This window comes from Taudactylus pleione, unplaced genomic scaffold (genome assembly GCF_031769625.1).
Source record: "Taudactylus pleione unplaced genomic scaffold, aTauple2 ptg000997l, whole genome shotgun sequence".
Taxonomy (NCBI): Eukaryota; Metazoa; Chordata; class Amphibia; order Anura; family Myobatrachidae; genus Taudactylus; species Taudactylus pleione.
Window position 1 is genome coordinate 404,084 of NW_028285398.1, and position 20,718 is coordinate 424,801.

The window sequence follows — 20,718 nt, forward strand, 5'->3', positions numbered from 1 at the left end:
CACACACACAGGATATAGTGTAACCTCCTAATATTCCCCCTGATATACAGTCACCACACACACAGGATATAGTGTAACCTCCTAATATTCCCCCTGATATACAGTCACCACACACACAGGATATAGTGTAACCTCCTAATACTCCCCCTGATATACAGTCACCACACACACAGGATATAGTGTAACCTCCTAATATTCCCCCTGATATACAGTCACCACACACACAGGATATAGTGTAACCTTCTAATATTCCCCCTGATATACAGTCACCACACACACACAGTATAAAGTGAATTTATATTTATTCAGAAAATAAGGTGTCAGGTAGACAGTCACTACAAAATACATAGTAAAATAGATATTTATGTATAAAACAATCTGCTGGTAATACAACTATATAAAGGCCGCAGATCGCCTACAGAAGCCTCATGTTCCATATTCCAAGAACATTGTAATCTACACTAGGGGTAGGCAACATGCATCGCATCAGCTGCTGTGGAACTACACATCCCAGCATGCCCTGCTAGTTTTGCTGCTGGGGCATGCTAAACCTGAGGCAGGGCATGCTGGGGTGTGTAGTTCCACAGCAGCTGATGTGATGCATGTTGCCTACCCCTGTTTTTCACCACTGTATGCTACTCTCCAGATCAGCGCTTCCCAACTCCAGTCCGTGGTAACCCGAACAGGGCATGTTTTCCATCATCCGTACTGGAGCGCATTGCAAGGGATCCACAGGTGGTGCTAATTGTTTCTCTAGTGACCCTGTGAGGAGGCCTGGAAAACATGCACTGTTAGGGCACTGTGAGGGCTGGAGATGGGAAACGCTAATCTAGAATCTGCCAATTAAACAAATACTAATTGGCGAATATAGAAGAATAAATAATATAAACCGGAGTCTCTTAAATCCGGTCCTCATGGAACCCTCAAGCCGGGTAAACTTGTGAATGACGGGTGTCGCCTATCCGATAAACGCTCCAATCCAACGGAGCAATTTTTTGCTGCATCTTTTACACGGGATCGAGAGGTCGGGAATGAGATTGCGTGTGTAGCAAACGCGATCTCGTTCCCCCGATCTGACCGTTACAGGAGCGTTTGAAGCCATTTATCGGTTTCAAACATTCTAGCGCTCCTGCATATGCACTAGCCACTTATCAGGCTGATCGGGCAATAATCGGCTGCTCAGCCCAATAATTAGTGCACCCAGCATAACAGTGCATGTTTTCCAGATCATCTAGCTGGAGCATAGGTGTGTTCATTGACTAACATAATAGATCTACCTTGAAACCCTGCACTGTTCGGGTACCATGATGACCGAGTTTCAGAAACACTGATATAAAGCAACTTCTTCTTCACCCATGGGACAATTTAAGTTTGGGGACAATTAGATGAGCTGCGTGCGTAACGTGACGGCTTTTTCTTACACCAAGTACCGTTGTTCTTCATCTGCCGCTTTGTACGTGTTCATAACAAATTCCTGTGCAGTTAGTCGCAGCTCGCCGCCTCTAGTATACTGAGTGGTGCTTTTCTGCGACCGCAGCTAGTCCGTAGGACTAGCGCGCAAAATGTAAAGATGGTACTATCCTTACTGACAATGGCACTATCCTTACTGACAATGGCACTGTCCTTACCGACAATGGCACTGTCCTTACCGACAATGGCACTGTCCTGACTGACAATGGCACTGTCCTGACTGACAATGGCACTGTCCTGACTGACAATGGCACTGTCCTGACTGACAATGGCACTGTGCTGACTGACAATGGAACTGTCCTGACTGACAATGGAACTGTCCTGACTGACAATGGAACTATCCTGACTGACAATGGCACTATCCTGACTGACAATGGCACTATCCTGACTGACAATGGTACTATCCTTACTGACAAAGGCACTATCCTGACTGACAATGGCACTATCCTGACTGACAATGGCTCTATCCTGACTGACAATGGCTCTATCCTGACTGACAATGGCACTATCCTGACTGACAAAGGCATTATCCTTACTGACAAAGGCATTATCCTTACTGACAATGGCACTATCCTTACTGACATCTTCAGTCAACAAAGCTTCATTTTATAAAAAAAAAAAAAATATGATAATAATTCGGGGGAGCGAGGGATCTCCAGGACCTTGTGTGTTCACTTTCTTTCTTGGACTATGAAACAGGGGTGTAACATTTTTCTCCTGTCATTCCTGGTGGAGTGAAGCCAGAAGCGGGTGAGACCGGAGGGTCCTGCATGGATTCCAGACGACCCCTTAGATTTTGATGAACAGTACGGCTGTGATGACGGAGAAGCCAAACAGCATCGCCATCACTCTGAGGATCCTCTGCTGACCCGAGCTTAGGTCATGGGGCAGGATCTCTAGGAATGTGACGTATAAGAAGGTGCCGGTGGCGATGCCCTCCAGGACACTGCAGGTCAAGCGCTGCATGGGATCTGCCGTCTGCGTTAGGATGATCCCCAGTCCAATACCCAGAGGAGTCATGATGGAGAAGAACAAGAGGCAGCATAGGATGGCCTGAGCATGCAGCCGGCCTTGCCCCAGCTTCAAGGTCAAGCTGAAGGAGATGACGCACTGGTGAAGGAGAAGAGCCAAGCAGGTCTCCAGGACCTTCCCGCTGTCTTGCAGGAGCCCCACGGCAAGGCCCTCCAAGACGGAATGTAAGGACAGAGACAGGACCAGGACCACTGCCCGGACGGCCGAGTGGGCATTCACATCCACATGCACGTGAGGCTGACCGGAGTGCGGGTTCCAGGCCCCCGGGTCCAGGAGCGAGTGTCTTTCTTCTGACCAGGACGACTGGTCCTTGTAGCTCAGCACAAACTGCTCCAGGACCAGGACTAGGAAGAAGCCCATGGCCAGGATGAACTCCTGCAGCGGGAACAGGAGCTAAGGGGAGAGAGATAAGAGGAAAATATTTTGGTTATGGTAGAATTGCGCCCAGTGTAGGGGACACAGCGCCGCCTACAAGGGCAGAGCATGGTGCCTAGGTATCGTCTTGCACCATACGATAGTGCTCTGATATACGTGCCCAGCACACTCACCGTTATATTTAGCTTCTTCAGGGCATCATTAATACTGGAGAAGTAATCGGGCATCAGATCCAAGAGACATGTGGCCAGGAACACCCCACCAGAGAAGCAGCTGATCAAACTCAACGTCCTGCGACGGGTACCTGCCAGGACAACGGGGCACAGAAATGTTCTCCTGTTACCAAACAATGGCCAAGTATTCTAAGGTTCAGGCTTCTAAAGACGGTTAAAGAGCTTACACACATCTCTATCATTCAGAAGTTAAGACAAAACCATTATAATCTGCCTACAACATAGGTGGGGTGCAGTGCCTTATAAAAGACTGCAGGTGGCGACATACATGTTGAATAAAGCTGGGTACACACTATGCGATTCTCGGCCCAATATGCCTATATCTGTCAGATAGGGCCAATAATTGTGTACAATTATTTTTAATAAAAAAAATATATAAAAACAAAAAACAAAACCCAACAGATTTGGCTCCCAATATAGCGTGTGCTACAAACGCCATGCCAGTCATTTTGGTATGTCTGCTAACTAATTGGCATTCCCCTACAGAGACAAGACGAATTGGAATCGAAAAGGATTGTTTGGAACTAAACGATGATTGGGTAGCACGAACGGTGTACATAGCGTACGGTGTTCATAGCGTACGGTGTTCATAGGCTGTTTTTGGCATCGGTTTGGACGGTCTGAATCGGTCTAGTCATTAGCAACGTTGGGCAAAATCTTATAGTGTGTACCCAGTGTAACGTATTTCCCTGTATCATCAGATACCTCTAGTGCTTATTCCCTGCAGCTAGAGGGTTGGTGCCAGCCCGAAATACATGATAACATGCGACTGCATGGAGCGGGCATTTATCAGGCAGTATCTTACCCAAGATGTCTGTGCTCACTTGGCGTCTCAGAAGGAAGAGGGGGGTGAAGCCGCTGATGAGGGTGAGAAGAAGCAAAGTAACCAGGGACCCCAACTTCACCTCCAGGCCAGCCACTGTGAGGGGTGCAGCCTTTAGGAACGGGCTCCAGGCCAGCCTAGCTGGGTCCTCCTCCATACTCACTGTCCTGTACAGCAAAGCCATTGTATCATACATTATCGCAAGACTCATTTGCATGTATAACCATTATCCTATACGTATTATTTAGCTAGGTACACGCTAACGTATCTAACTGGTATGTTACTGATGTCATCCTCACTTTCCGCATTACATACCCAACATCAGTGGTTTAAATTGAACAGCATGAAAGCGAATGACGACTCTGTTGTAACCAGATGGCGCTGGGTATGTGAGGCGCCACGATGTGCAAATGGCGACACGAAGAGGAGAATGTGCTTCATAACGTCATAGGTCCACAAAGACTAAATAAAGGACATGTTTCACCTACCCCATTCCTCCCTCTTACACCTTACTCAATTCTTCCAAATCTATCAAAAGGCATTCACCTATATCACGGCCTGCGTGGGGCACTACAATGCCCAGCATAATATGCACACAGAATAACAGACCGTGAGAATTAAATACAAGGACAATTAGAGGAACACGTGTTATTACATCCAGAACAAGACAAGTGTGTGTTAGGGTGCAGTGAGGCAGTGTGTGTTGGGGAGGGGGTGCAGTGAGGCAGTATGTGTTGGGGAGGGGGTGCAGTGAGGCAGTGTGTGTTGGGGAGGGGGTGCAGTGAGGCAGTGTGTGTTGGGGAGGGGGTGCAGTGAGGCAGTGTGTGTTGTGGAGGGGGTGCAGTGAGGCAGTATGTGTTGGGGAGGGGGTTCAGTGAGGCAGTATGTGTTGGGGAGGGGGTGCAGTGAGGCAATATGTGTTGGGGAGGGGGTGCAGTGAGGCAGTGTGTGTTGGGGAGGGGGTGCAGTGAGGCAGTGTGTGTTGGGGAGGGGGTGCAGTGAGGCAGTGTGTGTTGGGGAAGGGTGCCGTGAGGCAGTGTGTGTTGGGGAAGGGGTGCAGTGAGGCAGTGTGTGTTGGGGAAGGGGTGCAGTGAGGCAGTGTGTGTTGGGGAGGGGGTGCAGTGAGGCAGTGTGTGTTGGGGAGGGGGTGCAGTGAGGCAGTGTGTGTTGGGGAGGGGGTGCAGTGAGGCAGTATGTGTTGGGGAGGGGGTGCAGTGAGGCAGTGTGTGTTGGGGAGGGGGTGCAGTGAGGCAGTGTGTGTTGGGGAGGGGGTGCAGTGAGGCAGTGTGTGTTAGGGAAGGGTGCAGTGAGGCAGTGTGTGTTGGGGAGGGGGTGCAGTGAGGCAGTGTGTGTTGGCGAGGGGGTGCAGTGAGGCAGTGTGTGTTGGCGAGGGGGTGCAGTGAGGCAGTGTGTGTTGGCGAGGGGGTGCAGTGAGGCAGTGTGTGTTGGCGAGGGGGTGCAGTGAGGCAGTGTGTGTTGGCGAGGGGGTGCAGTGAGGCAGTGTGTGTTGGGGAGGGGGTGCAGTGAGGCAGTGTGTGTTGGGGAGGGGGTGCAGTGAGGCAGTGTGTGTTGGGGAGGGGGTGCAGTGAGGCAGTGTGTGTTGTGGGGGTGCAGTGAGGCAGTGTGTGTTGTGGGGGTGCAGTGATGTAGTGTGTGTTGGCGAGGGGGTGCAGTGAGGCAGTGTGTGTTGGGGAGGGGGTGCAGTGAGGCAGTGTGTGTTGGCGAGGGGGTGCAGTGAGGCAGTGTGTGTTGGGGAGGGGGTGCAGTGAGGCAGTGTGTGTTGGGGAGGGGGTGCAGTGAGGCAGTGTGTGTTGGGGAGGGGGTGCAGTGAGGCAGTGTGTGTTGGCGAGGGGGTGCAGTGAGGCAGTGTGTGTTGGCGAGGGGGTGCAGTGAGGCAGTGTGTGTTGGGGAGGGGGTGCAGTGAGGCAGTGTGTGTTGTGGGGGTGCAGTGAGGCAGTGTGTGTTGGCGAGGGGGTGCAGTGAGGCAGTGTGTGTTGGGGAGGGGGTGCAGTGAGGCAGTGTGTGTTGGGGAGGGGGTGCAGTGAGGCAGTGTGTGTTAGGGTGGAAGGGAGTGATGCCTGTACCGCTATATACAGATGTATATACACATTTACCTTCCAGTCCTGGCGAGAGTTAGCAGCAGCTCAGACCCTTTGCTTCAGGTCCCATCACACACTGCGCATGCTCTGAATGTCGCCATCTTAGTACACCCGGAAGTAAGCGCGACCCCGGCTTCTAGGTGCAGAGACCACCTGAGCTGGGCGGCCCCGCCTGCGGCGCGGAGGTGATAAATACCGGCAGAGAGCGGCGCCGGTCTGAGCATCGCGGAGACTGTGTCCTGAGAGAAGGTGAGCGGTATACCCGGGGGAGGGGGAGGGACCGGGACCGGGACCGGGACCCGTCCCCGCATTGCCAATACCTGGGGGGGTCCCCCTGATATCATCACTCCATTACCGATAGTGTTAGCCTGAGGTCCCCTCACCCTAATACTTATCCTGACTCCCCCTCACCCCAATACCGATATTGTTCCACTGAGACCTCCTCACCCCAATACTTATGTCACCTAACCCCAATACTTACCCTGAGACCCCCTCACTAATAGTTATGACACCCCCTCTCATCCCAATACCTATCCTGTCACCATGACACCCCATTACCCCACTACCTATCCTCACCCTCTATGTCCGATGACCCCCATTGCTGGTGGCCTGTGTTGGGGTGAGGTACTCCCCTATACTCTGTCTCCTCCTGTAGGACCGCCATGGACAGTTGGACCAGTCTCAGCACCAGCCAGAAGGTAGCAGTTACTATTGGGGTGTCTGCGGGTGTTGCAGTCCTGTATATCTGCTATACCAAGTACCGTGATGGGAGAGGTGAGTAAGTTCCCCGGTATACTGTGGGGGGCCTGTGGTACACCATGCTGTATCGTTCCTTATTGGCTGTGGGTACAGATTGTGCTGTGCATGTATTATACAGTTGTGTGCATTTATTTTATTGATTGCAATATATTTAACAACTTATTTGAGATCTTTAGGTCTGTTTAAATGTCTGTATGAAGTGCTGCCTGATCAGCGCTACACAGCTGTATGTGCCTGTATGATGGAACACGCGTGACTGTCTCCTATCACGCAGCGCTGAGTGACTCGGAACAGGACCGCTGTGAGCTGCGGATGAGGATCCCCCAACACGCTGTGAAGCTGTTCATGGGCCAAGACGGGGCCGTCCAGAAGCTGGTGAGGAGCTTTCGCCCCTTGTAGGTAATAAGTTGGCCCCTGTACCTGAGAATGGTTCCATGACGTCCCCTGCGGTGTCTGTTCTATCGTCTCTATATGCAGGTTTTATTTCTAGCTAACGAAATCTTTGCCCTCTGTCTCCCCTGCTTTAAGGGTTCCGTGCCCCCTCTGTGCGTCTTTGTGACCCTGTCTAACTCAACAAACCAATAAGATACAAGGCAATAAGCATTATGGATGTAGGGCAGATACTTGGGTGTATGGATGTAGGTAACTCCTCCTGTCCTTTCTCTGCCCACAGCTTGGATCACAGACAGACGGGCACATCGAGGTAAGCACAGTGCCCAGTGTGAACGGAGACCAGGAGCTGACTATCAAAGGCAGTCCGACACGGGTCCACCAGGCCCAGCAGCTGGTGTATGGAATCCTAAAAGACAATACCATCCTCCAGGTGGAGCTGCACCTGCCAGCCAAGTCCATGGGTCGCGTTATAGGTAGGACGCTCTGACTTCCTGTACAGGGAGGAGCTGGGTAATAGGTGTGTTGGCAGCTTCTGAGGCAATGTGATTGCACCATACAGAGGATTCAAGTTACTTGGACTAAGAGGGTATTTTTAAGGCCATTGTATACTGCCACCACCCCGCAAACCATTTATTTATTTTCTTAAAATAACAAGTTCTGTACCTTCCTCAGCAGTCCTCCTGCAATTCATTATCTCCTTTTCAAAAGCTCTCTGGAGTGTAGATAAGTATGGCTGTCAGACGCTTAGCATAGGGATGAGTGAAAGGGAGTATCGTCCTGCTCCCTAGCGGCTTACATGCCTGAGTTAAACCCTCCTTCTCTGGAGCAGTGGTCGTCCATTTGGAGTTGGTGAGGCTGGTGTATAGAGGAAGCTGGCACTACAGCCAGAGAAGATGACAGCTGGGCTCAGGATATGTCACACTGCCACCTCCAGGACTACAACTGCTCAGAGGAACAGCCGCAGGCCTGGGGGTCACGGCAAAACCCAAAACTTCTTTGTTTTTAGTTTAGGGTGTGGTATTGTGCTAATTTGCAGGTCATCTGGGAGAGTGGAGAAAGCGTCAGCTGGAGTTGGAGTAATATCTTTACGGTGTCCAATGTGTGACCGGGAACTGCCAGAGGTTTTCTCAGGAAACATTTGTCTTGTGCTGTGGCAGAGCAGGGTCCTTCCTCTCACGTAGCTGGTTAATTGGGTGCACTGTGTTTCATCTTGAAAGTTAAAGTAGGTCTGGATGTCGGTAAATGTAAGGATATGATGTACAAAGAGAGAGAGCATGGACCCAGACGTCTGTGTGATTGTACGATCAGCAATTAGGCCGGGCGTAACCATATCTGTCAGCCAGGGCCACAGAGCTTATATGTGTGATGCAGGGAGGAGTCTGCTTATGCACCTGCTGGGGGGTACATACAACTCAAAGGGGCGTTCCAAAAGCTCTCTGCTGGCCACATCATGTGACTGGTTGCCATAGTAGTCACCTGACACTGGAAAGTATAGTGGCAGAATACACAGTGGAAGAGGTGAAAGTAATGTATAAATGATGTCACGGGTTGTGATTAAATTCTAAAGTCTTTACAACAGAGTTTGATCTCTCCAGCGAAACCATACAAAAGTAATATATCCCAGTGTGTGACCAGTCCTATAATATAGGTTGTGATGGTGTATGGCGTCTAGCACACTATTCTGGTGACTGGGTCTGTTCCACAGGACAAGGCGGGGAACGGATTCGGGAAATCGGTAAAACTTCTGGAGCCAAAATCCAGTGTGAAGGGAGACCAGTGACCAGCGAGGAGGCGGTGACCAGGCGCATCACGGTGACCGGGACGCAGGAGCAGGTGGAAGCAGCAAAGGTGCACGAGTTTCGTTCTGAGTGGCTGGGGCAGTGCCTCTGTGTTACCCCATGGTAATCCCCCTGTCCTTTATCTCTCTAACTCCCCGCCCCTCCCGGGCGACAGACCCTCATCCAGAAAGTGTCTGAGGAGGAAGTCTCCGTCCGGCAAGGAGCTTCTAATTCGTCCACCTTCCGCTCCAGTAGGAAAGAGATCATCGCGGTGAAGAGAAGAGATAAGCAGCCCCCAGATGAGGTGGGAGAGAGCGGTCCGAGGTCTCCGTGTAGCCCCCAGACTGAGGACTCTGCAGGGGACGGCACACTCGGTAAAGACCACATTGCAGACTGCACTTACAATATCAGTAAATTTGAAGGTACGAAGCTATAATATTGTCAGACCAGAATGACCTGATGTCTGGGTACAGTATTTGGACGCCATGCACCCGTCACTGACCGGTTAATGCCTCTTCTTATACTTTAGTTCCCAGTCCCGATTTCAACTTCCAAGCTGACGAGTACGTGGATGTCTACGTGTCGGCATCGGAGAACCCGGAACACTTCTGGATACAGATCCTGGGCTCTCGGTCGTCACAGCTGGACAAACTGACCACGGAGATGAGTGACCACTATCAGAGGCAGACCCAGGTAAGGGTGTGGTCCCACCCGGCGGACGTATGGGCCGATCCGGGGACATAAGCGTGTCAGTGAGAAAGTCGGAGGTATAGTAACTGCTTTTCCTACTGTCCGCCCATCCATGGCATCATCTCTGGGGCTATAACATCATTCAGCCTCCCTACATCACACCCCACCGTGCCCACCTCTTACTAACGCTCATGAGCTGTATTCCTATCTGCTTTGTTATCCCATACACGTTCAGATTCACAACAGTATAGAAATCCAGCCAACCAATCACCTGTCTCCCATAAGCCTGTAAGTGTGCCCTATGTGTAACATCCATGCATGCCCTCTTCCTCTAACAACCTCAACCTTCTGGCAATAACAGAAACATGGCTCCCATGTTTCTGTTATTGCCAGAAGGTTGAGGTTTCTGTTTCATGTTTTCTTCACCCGCAGCCCTTTCACACCAAGGTCTCCACCACCCACACCCCTGGGCCTGGAGGCAGAAGAGGAGGTGGGGGTTGGACTCCTTTCACTTTCCCCGCTTTGCAAAGTCACTCTTCTGCTAAATCACTATAAACCTCTCTGCACTGAGATTCTGACGTGATCATGTCACAGTACGCACAATTCTATTACATTTATTCAATCGCTTTCTTCATGAGGAGACCTAGGGTGCTATGCGGAGGAGACACCCCCCCCCCCACCCCCCCCCTCTATTCTATCCAGTTGCCCCTCTCCTCTGTTCTAGCAAGTTACCCACACACCTACATTCAATCAAAATGACATGCGTTTTCTATAGCGGCCCCCAAGCCGACATTACTGTGTGACTGGATCATACCCCAACTAATCACTATTTTAGTAACTTTGTACATGGCCTGGGATGTCAGGCCTCCAGAGCAGGACGGTAATAAGTCTATGGAGGTGAGGAGGGGTAGAATAAAAGGTGGTTTAAGAGAAGAGTGCAGGGAAGCTCAGGGTGGGTAATGAGAAGGGTGGAGGTTCCTTGGTAGTCTGAGAAGATGAGGAGGGACGGGGGTGATTATGGAGGAGAGTGGACATGAGCTCCTTAAGGGCCTGAGAAAATGAGGGACAGGAGAGGGGCTGATTACAGAGAAGTGTGGAGGGGGATCTCCTTGGGGGTCTGAGAAGGGACATTAGCTGGGGTGGTTATTGAGAACTGTGGAGGGGAGCTCCTTGCGGGTCTGAGGAGTGGGAGTAGAGGTGGTTACAGAGAAGGGTGGTGGTGAGCTCCTTGCTGCCCTGAGAAGGTGAGGACAGACAGGAGAAGGGGGGGTTACAGAGAACTGTGGAGGTGAGCTCTTTTGGGGTCTGAGAAGGTGAAGAGGGGGAGTAGAGGGGTGGTTATGGAGAAGGGTGGTGGGGAGCTCCTTGCTGGCCTTAGAAGGTGAGGAGGGACAGGAGAGGGGGTGGTTACAGAGAACTGTGGAGTGAGCTCCTTCGGGGTGTAGAAGGTGAGGAGGGGGAGTAGAGGGGTGGTTATGGAGAAGGGTGGTGGGGAGCTCATTGGTGGTCTGAGAAGGTGAGGAGGGGGAGTAGAGTGGTGGTTATGGAGAAAGGTGGTGGGGAGCTCATTGGTGGTCTGAGGAGGGTGAGTAGAGGGGTGGTTATGGAGAAGGGTGGTGGTGAGCTCATTGGTGGTCTGAGAAGGTGAGGGGGAGTAGAGGGGCTGGTGGGGAGCTCATTGGTGGTCTGAGAAGGTGAGGAGGGTGAGTAGAGGGGCTGGTGGGGAGCTCATTGGTGGTCTGAGAAGGTGAGGAGGGGGAGTAGAGGGTTGAGTGGAGCTTCCTCGGCTGTCTGTGAGGGTCTGTAGAGATGACTCAGTAAAGGGCACTCTCTGCATATTTTGCCAGGGACAGATGACGGAGATCCAGGTGGGTGACATTGTGGCTGCCCAGTTCCAAGACCAGAACTGGTACAGGGCGGAGATGTTGGGCTTTCTGGAGAATGGCAACGTGGATCTATACTACGTGGACTATGGGGATAATTGGGACACCCCACGAGAGAGACTCTTCCCTCTCAGGTGAGTAGAAATCAGATCTTGTTGGACATGTAGGCCTGAGCCGCACCGGCTGCCGTGTCTATATACATGGATCTGGTCGGCTGCACATTACACGCATTGTAACTTGTACATGTAGTGCACTTTGGGGTGCGGATCATCCAGGAATGTGGGGGGAGGGGGACGGGAATGCATACACGTGTACATACATGCTACCTCTGTTATCTTGCGTGTACATGTCTCTCCCCAGGAGTGATTTCCTGTCCCTGCCGTTCCAGGCGGTGGAATGCAGCCTCTCCGGTATATCCCCCGCAGGTGCGTCACACGATCGGGAAAACAGGGCTGGCGTTTGGTGCATGGCCGTCGCATTGAAGCTTCCGAAATACACATTAACTTTTTCCCCCAACAGGTGGAAAATGGTCGGAAAAAGCGCTGAGCTCCTTTGATGGTTTGTCGCACTGCGCTCAGTGGAATCCTCTGCAGGCCAAGATCTCTAGTTTCCCCTCTCCTGGAATTTCCCGCTTCTTCCAGATCAGACTGTATGACCCGTCCACTGAGCCGGTGAGTCCGAGAAGCCCCCCGTCCCTATATATCGCTGTGGGAGCATGACCAGTGCTGTGTGAGTGTGGCCAGCACAGGGGGTGTGGCTTGTGCCGTGGGGTGTGGCTTGTGCCGTGGGGTGTGGCTTGTGCCGTGGGGTGTGGCTTGTGCCGTGGGGTGTGGCTTGTGCCGTGGGGTGTGGCTTGTGCCGTGGGGTGTGGCTTGTGCCGTGGGGTGTGGCTTGTGCCGTGGGGTGTGGCTTGTGCCGTGGGGTGTGGCTTGTGCCGTGGGCTGTGGTTAGTGCTGTGGGAGCATGACCTGTGTGGGTGTGGTCAGCACAGGGGGTGTGGCTAGTGCTGTGTGGGTGTGGCTTGTGCCATGGGGGGCATAGCTAGCGCCTACCTGCTACTACTTTAATGTATAGGGGCAGATTCAGTTACACACAATCTGAGATGTGGATTGTGGTAAATATGCCCCTTGTAGTCTTATACTATGGTTATACCAACCCTTGGACACTGACATAGAACATAATATGATGCTGCAGCCCACAGACAAAGCAGGCGTCAGTCAAATGGTTTCAGGACACTGAGCTGAAATCACAGTACATATATTAACACCTTAACTGGCGACGTTGCATATGATGAGACCGCAGCCAGCAGTGCTTCAGCTGGCAAGGCTGCATCATATGCGACGCTGCCCCCCTTGCTTTCCCCGGCTCTGACTCCTCGGACCACCAGAAGTGATGCGGCAGTCTGTGACCATCGACATAACTTCCGGAATCGCTCCACCGTAGTTACCTTACAAGCAGGGGCGACCGATCATCTGTCCCTCCTGACATACACACTGCTGCGCTTTGTGAGAGGGGTGTATGCATAAGTGGGGGAGGGGTAATATAGAGAGATGATGCTGGAAGAGGGAGGGGGGGTAAAATAAAAAAAATAAAAAACACCATAATACTGGTCACAGGCAGGGTTGAATACAATTTGGATTTAAAAAAAAAAAAAAATTCAAACAGATTTATTTGATTTAAATAGGGTGTTTTTTTTTTTTAGTTAACGTTTTAAAAAAATTAAAAATTTTAATAAAAATCTGATTTAAACCAAATACATTTTTGGTTTAAAAAAAATATAAAAAAATACAATTTTATGCAACACTGGTAGGTGGAGGAAGGGGGCAAAGAAAGAGGCTTATTACAGGGGGGAGGGTTGGTTTAGAAAACAGATGTTTGTATTTTTTTGTTGTTATGGGGGTATTAGGATTTATGTCCACTGTGTGGGTCTATTGCCAATAGGGGGCGGGAAGTTATTTTGGAATGGGGGCCTATGGACGGGGGGGGGGGGGTGGGTTGCAAACCACCTCCTAGATGTATATTTTAAATAAAATATTTAAATATATTAAAAATAAATTTTAAACTTCATTAAATAATAGAAAAACCTGACCACTTGTAAACGGTTTTGTGGGGAAACAAAACCCTAAATTAAGTGGTTAAGGGGCCTATTAATCAAATAATTGTGGCATATCCCCTGAAAACACCTGCTTTCGTAGAATGCCTGCAAATATCAGTCGTATGTAAAAAGTAGGGACAGCAGAAGATATCTCAGGCAGAAGCCACAGCCCCCATAGGTAACACTGACAGGTTACCATTCCAGAGTTTGGTCCCGGCAGCCGTCACCATCTGGAGATGGCATTAGCCGCTGTAACCTTTACTGGGAGAGGATTCCTCGCTGCGCAGTAGTGTGCCGGGGGTCCCAATATAGTAGTGAGGTGAGCGCTAATGCTATTACATTGCAGGGATCGGCTCCTTTCAGAGACCCTGTCTGTGTGTTTTTTATACATTCAGGCGGTAAATATCTTATTACTACATATAGCAGTGATAACTGAAACGTATCAGGTCTACAACCCAATAACTGATAAATATGTTCCTAAATATTCTCAGTGCTTATGTAGGGGGTAAGATATGTATTTGAATAAAGTAAAGCAATTTGAAGTAAAAATATATAGTGTCAGTAATGAAAGGAATGGGTACGAAATGCCGACGCTCGAGATCCCAATGTCGGCATCCTGACAAGGTTAGGATACAGACACCTGTTAGGCGGTATCCTAACTCTCCCCCTCTCCCTTACCCTCCTTCCACAGTGCTTAACCCTAACCTCCCCCTTAGTGCCTAAACCTAACCTCCCCCTCTCCCTTACCTTCCTTCCACAGTGCTTAACCCTAACCTCCCCCCTTAGTGCCTAAACCTAACCTTCCACTCTCCCTTACCTTCCTTCCACAGAGCCTAACCCTAACCTCCACCTTAGTGACTAAACCTAACCTTCCCCTCTCCCTTACCCTCCTTCCACAGTGCCTAACCCTAACCTCCCCACCTAGTACCTAACCCTAACCTTCCCCTCTCCCTTACCCTCCTTCCACAGTGCCTAACCCTAACCTCCCCACCTAGTGCCTAACCCTAACCTTCCCCTCTCCCTTCCCCTCCTTCCACAGTGCCTAACCCTAACCTCCCCACCTAGTGCCTAAACCTAACCTTCCCCTCTCCCTTACCCTCCTTCCACAGTCCCTAACCTCCACACCTAGTGCCTAACCCTAACCTTCCCCTCTCCCTTACCCTCCTTCCACAGTGCCTAACCCTAACCTCCCCACCTAGTGCCTAACCCTAACCTTCCCCTCTCCCTTACCCTCCTTCCACAGTGCCTAACTGTAACCTCCCCCCTTAGTGCCTAAACCTAACCTCCCCCTTAGTGCCTAAACCTAACCTCTCCCTTACCCTCCTTCCACAGTGCCTAACCCCTAACCTCCCCACCTAGTGCCTAACCCTAACCTTCCCCTCTCCCTTACCCTCCTTCCACAGTGCCTAACCCCTAAACCTCCCAATCTAGTGCCTAAACCTAACTTTGCCCTCCCCGCACCCTAATCCCGCTACTTACCCCTGGGATGCTGGTGCCAGGATTCTGACCGCTGGCATCTCTGTTGTTGGCATACTGAACGTATCCCTATTAAAACGATTATAATACAAATCAATATTTCTCAGCATATGTTCCAAATAGATGTGTATTGTACTAATAACAAATACAGCAGAACTGGATGCCACGCGTTAAAACGTTGACAATGGCATCTCGCGGCCCATCCGTGCCCGAATTTGCATAATTTTACTAGAAGCACTATGGGGCTGCTGTCTAGCGCGGCCGTTATCTCTAACACTCGCACCAGTATATACACAAACATACATATACATATAATAAAACATACACACTGCCCCAGAGCAGCACCATATAATATTACACTGACCTGAGGGGATACATGTGCTATTCCTCTGCTCCATACTCCTGTAGGCAGATCAGCCTCTGCGGCTCTACATTCGTCATAGTTTTAGTGCCCACTGCAGTCTCATTTGCTGATGGCGGACTGTGGGGGGTAAATGGCAGCAGCTTTGGATACCTGCGAGTGGGCGGAGCTTTGGATACCTGCGAGTGGGCGGAGCTTTGGCTACCTGCAAGAGGGCGGAGCTTTGTACGTCCAGGAGCTGAAATGGCAGGGGTCTGGAGCAGTGGTGCTCGTGCTCCATTGTTGTTAATCCAGCAGTGTAACCCCTCCCTTTCGTGGTCCATTAAGCCCCGCCCCTTCACATAAAGGGGTGTAACCAACAGTGAGGCCCACCAGGGAATTACCCGGGTTCAGCCAAATTAATGTTTTATAGTTTCACGCATCCATTGTCCATGATGTGTGGTTTTTAAACACCAGCAGTTCCCCCCCTAGCCTCTGGGTGGCAGCCTTCTGAGGGGACAGTAACATCACTGTTGCTTACCATCGCTCTCGCCTCCACATAACAGATGCTGGACATCGGTGAGGAGCTGATCCGCCGAGGCTTTGCGGTACCGAGCAGGGTGAGTCCCCAGCGAGAGGATGAAGAGGAGTCCCTGGTGTCTCGTCTCATGGTGAGTAACCGAAGCTGATGTGCTCAGAGACCATACGGCCAGGCGTTGGCAGATATGACCCTTCATGTTCACCGTCGCTGTAGGAGGAAGTTGCCAACCTGTCCCTGGAGCCAGAGGCGTGCAGCTTTGCCAGCCGGCAGGATAAGCGAAATGTTTCCGGTAAGTGGCGTCATATCCTATGCCCTTACTGACCCCCCTGTATTGTGCACTGGTGATGTGAGAATAAGTTTGGGCCACATTAGTGCTATGGGGGGCTGTATTTAAGGCTAGGCCGGTGTTGGGGTTATTAGACGCCCCCCCCATGCCAGGGGTCAGTGTATATGCCATGAAGTCCCATTTGGAGCTTGACTGAAGCTGTGCTGCTCCTCCCTGCCCCCACACTTGTATCGATGACCTCACACTGCACGCCGACACACCCAAAGGGTATAACATGGCAGCCATCGCAAATCTAAGTTATATAGTGTGACTTCTCCTTCTCTTTCCTGTCTGAGTGAGACGAGGGTGTAGTGTGAGTGTAGGCTGGCTTCTTCCTGGTGAGTGCACATGGCCCCCGCAGCGTATACAACACCCACCGGCTACAGGAGGAGTCCCACTGTGTATATAACATCCGGGAGGGAATGGAGGAGGAGTCCCACTGTGTATATAACATCCGGGAGGGAATGGAGGAGGAGTCCCACTGTGTATATAACATCCGGGAGGAAATGGAGGAGGCGGAGTCCCACTGTGTGTATAACATCCGGGAGGGAATGGAGGAGGAGTCCCACTGTGTGTATAACATCCGGGAGGGAATGGAGGAGGAGTCCCACTGTGTGTATAATATCCGGGAGGGAATGGAGGAGGAGTCCCACTGTGTGTATAACATCCGGGAGGCAATGGAGGAGTCGTCCCCCTGTGTGTATAACATCCGGGAGAGAATGGAGGAGGAGCCCCCCTGTGTGTATAACATCCGGGAGAGAATGGAGGAGTCGTCCCCCTGTGTGTATAACATCCGGGAGAGAATGGAGGAGGAGTCCCCCTGTGTGTATAACATCCGGGAGAGAATGGAGGAGGAGTCCCCCTGTGTGTATAACATCCGGGAGGGAATGGAGGAGGAGTCCCCCTGTGTGTATAACATCCGGGAGGGAATGGAGGAGGAGTCCCCCTGTGTGTATAACATCCGGGAGGGAATGGAGGAGGAGTCCCACTGTGTATAACATCCGGGAGGGAATGGAGGAGTCCCACTGTGTATAACTTCCGGGAGGGAATGGAGGAGGAGTCCCCCTGTGTGTATAACATCCGGGAGAGAATGGAGGAGGAGTCCCCCTGTGTGTATAACATCCGGGAGAGAATGGAGGAGGAGTCCCCCTGTGTGTATAACATCCGGGAGAGAATGGAGGAGGAGTCCCCCTGTGTGTATAACATCCGGGAGAGAATGGAGGAGGAGTCCCCCTGTGTGTATAACATCCGGGAGGGAATGGAGGAGGAGTCCCCCTGTGTGTATAACATCCGGGAGGGAATGGAGGAGGAGTCCCCCTGTGTGTATAACATCCGGGAGGGAATGGAGGAGGAGTCCCACTGTGTATAACATCCGGGAGGGAATGGAGGAGTCCCACTGTGTATAACTTCCGGGAGGGAATGGAGGAGGAGTCCCCCTGTGTGTATAACATCCGGGAGAGAATGGAGGGAGGAGTCCCCCTGTGTATATAACTTCTGGGAGGGAATGGAGGAGGAGTCCCCCTGTGTATAGAACATCCATGAGGGAATGGAGGAGTCCAACTGTGTGTATAACATCTGGGAGGGAATGGAGGAGGAGTCCCAATGTGTGTATAACATCTGGGAGGGAATGGAGGAGGAGTCCCACTGTGTGTATAACATCCGGGAGGGAATGGAGGAGGAGTCCCACTGTGTGTATAACATCCGGGAGGGAATGGAGGAGGAGTCCCACTGTGTATATAACATCGGGGAGGGAATGGAGGAGGCGGAGTCCCACTGTGTATAACATCCGGGAGGAAATGGAGGAGGCGGAGTCCCACTGTGTATAACATCCGGGAGGAAATGGAGGAGGAGTCCCCCTGTGTATATAACATCCGGGAGGGAATGGAGGCGGAGCGGGTGGTATAGAACACCCAGGTTAGGAGGGGCACCGCACCAAGAGGAACCACACTGTATATTACCTATTTTTGGCGTGGAGTGGGGGAGTGCCTCAGATGTGTACTGTGTGTAGTATGCTGGCAGGGTGCCTCCGGTGCGTGCTGTGTGTTTGGCGTATGCTGGCAGGGTGCCTCCGGTGCGTGCTGCGTTTACCAGGCGTACTGCTGGCCATGGTTACTGGCACCAGAGGAAGATTGATGGTCACACATCTCCTGTACGTTCCTGTATCACAGCCGGCACCATATCGCAGGATGGTTTTCAGTGACCCAAACTTATTTCGTTTTTCTTGTATGACGTTTTAGACTAAACCTCACCGTGGTTCCACAGATAAGAGCTATAGGTTTCGGGTGATCACACATTATATTGCTCTGTATTGGCACAGCTTGGTGGGTGGCAGGTTTTGTTCTGAGGCACCTGGAGATGGTGGGTTCCACATATTTTGTGACCTCCATGCTGACTAACACTCGCATACCTGCCGCCAGGTGAGTCTATTGAGATACTGCGAGCAGATGTAGACCCCAGTCCAGAGCACCAACTCGCCAGTGTCTCCACCCCGCTGTCCTGTCTGGAGTCGGTGGGGGAGGGAGAGAGCTTGGAGCAGAGCATGGCCAAAATCCAGCTAAGTAGCAGTGGCCACTCCACCATCACCTCCTCCTCGTCCTCGTCCGGTGACTCCTCTGCCCAGAACACCAGCAGCTGCGGCTCCTCCTCCACCTGCACAGCCTCTGAGGAGCAGAGCTTTGTGTCCTCATCCTGTGAGGACAGCAGTGTCTACTCCCCACGTGGCTGCTTCTATTACATGACGGATGAGGTGTCCACCAGCTCGTTGCTGACCAGCTCCTCCGGGGAGGTCATTACCATAAGCTCCGACAGCGAGGGAGAGGCGGGTCACGCCCAGACGGTGGCCAAGGATACGCTGAGGAACCCGGGTATGAGGTTTTACTGTTGTCACACTTTTTCCCTAAAAACGGGTGGAGGGAGCACTCGCGTGAGGGTCCTGAGTCTTTGGTGTCCTCTCTGGAGAACGGAAGGTGCAACAAAGGGCCTCATTGCTGTACAGTTCTGTTGCTGAGTCACTAATAGGGGCTGATGGGAAATATGGCCAATGTTTTATGACCTGTTACTGTGTCTGAGCCCCGGAGAGAATAGGACTGAGTTGGGATCAGCTAGAACACTGCCGGTACTGCCTGATAAACTTCCTAGCCGTTAATGTAAATAAATGTTGCGGACTGATGAGCAGTTCTATACAAACGCTGATGATCCCGCCTTTGTGTGACATAATAATCCTAAATATTTCATTTTCCAGCCTTGCTGTACTTGGTGCGAGGATAATGCTTGTTCTCTATAGGGATGGGGGACACAGGAGACTCTTGCAGTGTATGGGGGGGATGACGACAGGAGAGTTGCAGTGTATGGGGGGGGAGGGGGGGGTGACTCTTGCAGTGTATGGGGGGGATGCTCTTGCAGTGTATGGGGGGGGAGGGAGGGCTCTTGCAGTGTATGGGGGGGGACGCTCTTGCAGTGTATGGGGGGGGAGGGGGGGCTCTTGCTGTGTATGGGGGGGGGACGCTCTTGCAGTGTATGGGGGGGAGGGGGGGGGCTCTTGCTGTGTATGGGGGGAGGGGGGGACTCTTGCAGTGTATGGGGGGAGGGGGACGGCTCTTTCTGCGTATGGGGGGGACGGCTCTTTCTGCGTATGGGGGGGCTGCTCTTGCTGTGTATGGGGGGGACACTTGCTGTGTATGGGGGGAGGGGGGCACTCTTGCTGTGTATGGGGGGAGGGGGGCACACTTGCTGTGTATGGGGGGAGGGGGGCACTCTTGCTGTGTATGGGGGGGGAGGGGAGGGACTCTTGCTGTGTATGGGGGGGGGACTCTTGCTGTGTATGGGGGGGGGACTCTTGCTGTGTATGGGGGGGGCTCTTGCTGTGTATGGGGGGACACTTGCTGTGTATGGGGGGAGGGGCTCGGACTCTTGCCGTGTATGGGGGGGGGTAGGGACTCTTGCCGTGTATGGGGGGGGTAGGGACTCTTGCTGTGTATGGGGGGGAGGGGGGGACTCTTGCTGTGTATGGGGGGGGATGACTCTTGCTGTGTATGGGGGGGGAGGGACTCTTGCTGTGTATGGGGGGGGGAGGGACTCTTGCTGTGTATGAGGGAGCAAATAGATTGGACACAGGCAGAGAGTGAGGCTAGTTGTGATGTGTTTCCCATGTAATGGTTCTGTAATTCTCACTGACTTTGGATCTTGCCTCTATGAACGCGTGAAATAGGTATCACAGCAGGAGCCTGGTGCTGTTGTGTAATTACTGTGCCGTCTCTCTACAGAGGTGTCCCTGAGTTCTGCCAGCGATGATGTCATTGTGGTGGAAGATGACCAGTAACCATCGGCCGCACTTGGTCTGCGTTGCCCAGTTCTCCATGTACCAGTTGTATATATTTCTGTTAATAAATGTTTCTGTTAATTTAACA

At 51.8% G+C, this 20,718-nt stretch overlaps 2 protein-coding genes across 4 annotated transcripts; one reads left to right on the top strand and one right to left on the bottom strand.

Annotated features, from left to right (window-relative positions):
- Positions 1–597: 597 nt before the first annotated feature.
- On the bottom strand, positions 598–6,163 carry SLC39A1 (solute carrier family 39 member 1). Its single transcript, XM_088460998.1, has 4 exons — positions 6,048–6,163; positions 3,916–4,100; positions 3,051–3,181; positions 598–2,895 (listed from the first exon to the last, which is right to left on the bottom strand). The coding sequence occupies exons 2-4, from the start codon at positions 4,088–4,090 to the stop codon at positions 2,260–2,262; spliced, it is 942 nt and encodes a 313-aa protein (XP_088317124.1). The 5' UTR covers positions 4,091–4,100; positions 6,048–6,163; the 3' UTR covers positions 598–2,259.
- Positions 6,125–20,716, top strand: TDRKH (tudor and KH domain containing). Of its 3 annotated transcripts, none has more exons than XM_088460996.1 (14): positions 6,125–6,281; positions 6,688–6,806; positions 7,066–7,166; positions 7,465–7,657; positions 8,890–9,032; positions 9,138–9,336; positions 9,492–9,655; positions 11,500–11,669; positions 11,896–11,960; positions 12,055–12,206; positions 16,013–16,117; positions 16,201–16,276; positions 18,730–19,176; positions 20,575–20,716. In XM_088460996.1, exons 2-14 carry the CDS (start codon positions 6,695–6,697, stop codon positions 20,628–20,630), a joined length of 1,983 nt encoding a protein of 660 aa, XP_088317122.1. In that variant the 5' UTR covers positions 6,125–6,281; positions 6,688–6,694; the 3' UTR covers positions 20,631–20,716. The 3 variants fall into 3 exon arrangements, with proteins under 3 accessions (XP_088317122.1, XP_088317121.1, XP_088317123.1); XM_088460995.1 differs by having other exon boundaries at positions 6,126–6,281; positions 9,138–9,384; XM_088460997.1 differs by lacking the exon at positions 18,730–19,176 and having other exon boundaries at positions 6,129–6,281; positions 9,138–9,384.
- The last annotated feature ends 2 nt before the right edge of the window (positions 20,717–20,718 follow it).

Excerpts from the sequence above, each read along its gene's own strand:
- SLC39A1 (XM_088460998.1), bottom strand. The coding sequence starts at position 4,090 with ATGGAGGAGGACCCAGCTAGGCTGGCCTGGAGCCCGTTCCTAAAGGCT. Across the intron at positions 3,182-3,915 it reads AGTGAGCACAGACATCTTGG|GTACCCGTCGCAGGACGTTG; the intron begins GTAAGATACTGC and ends TTGTCCTGGCAG. Across the intron at positions 2,896-3,050 it reads TGAAGAAGCTAAATATAACG|CTCCTGTTCCCGCTGCAGGA; the intron begins GTGAGTGTGCTG and ends CTCTCCCCTTAG.
- TDRKH (XM_088460995.1), top strand. The coding sequence starts at position 6,695 with ATGGACAGTTGGACCAGTCTCAGCACCAGCCAGAAGGTAGCAGTTACT. Across the intron at positions 7,658-8,889 it reads GTCCATGGGTCGCGTTATAG|GACAAGGCGGGGAACGGATT; the intron begins GTAGGACGCTCT and ends TCTGTTCCACAG. Across the intron at positions 11,670-11,895 it reads GAGAGACTCTTCCCTCTCAG|GAGTGATTTCCTGTCCCTGC; the intron begins GTGAGTAGAAAT and ends GTCTCTCCCCAG.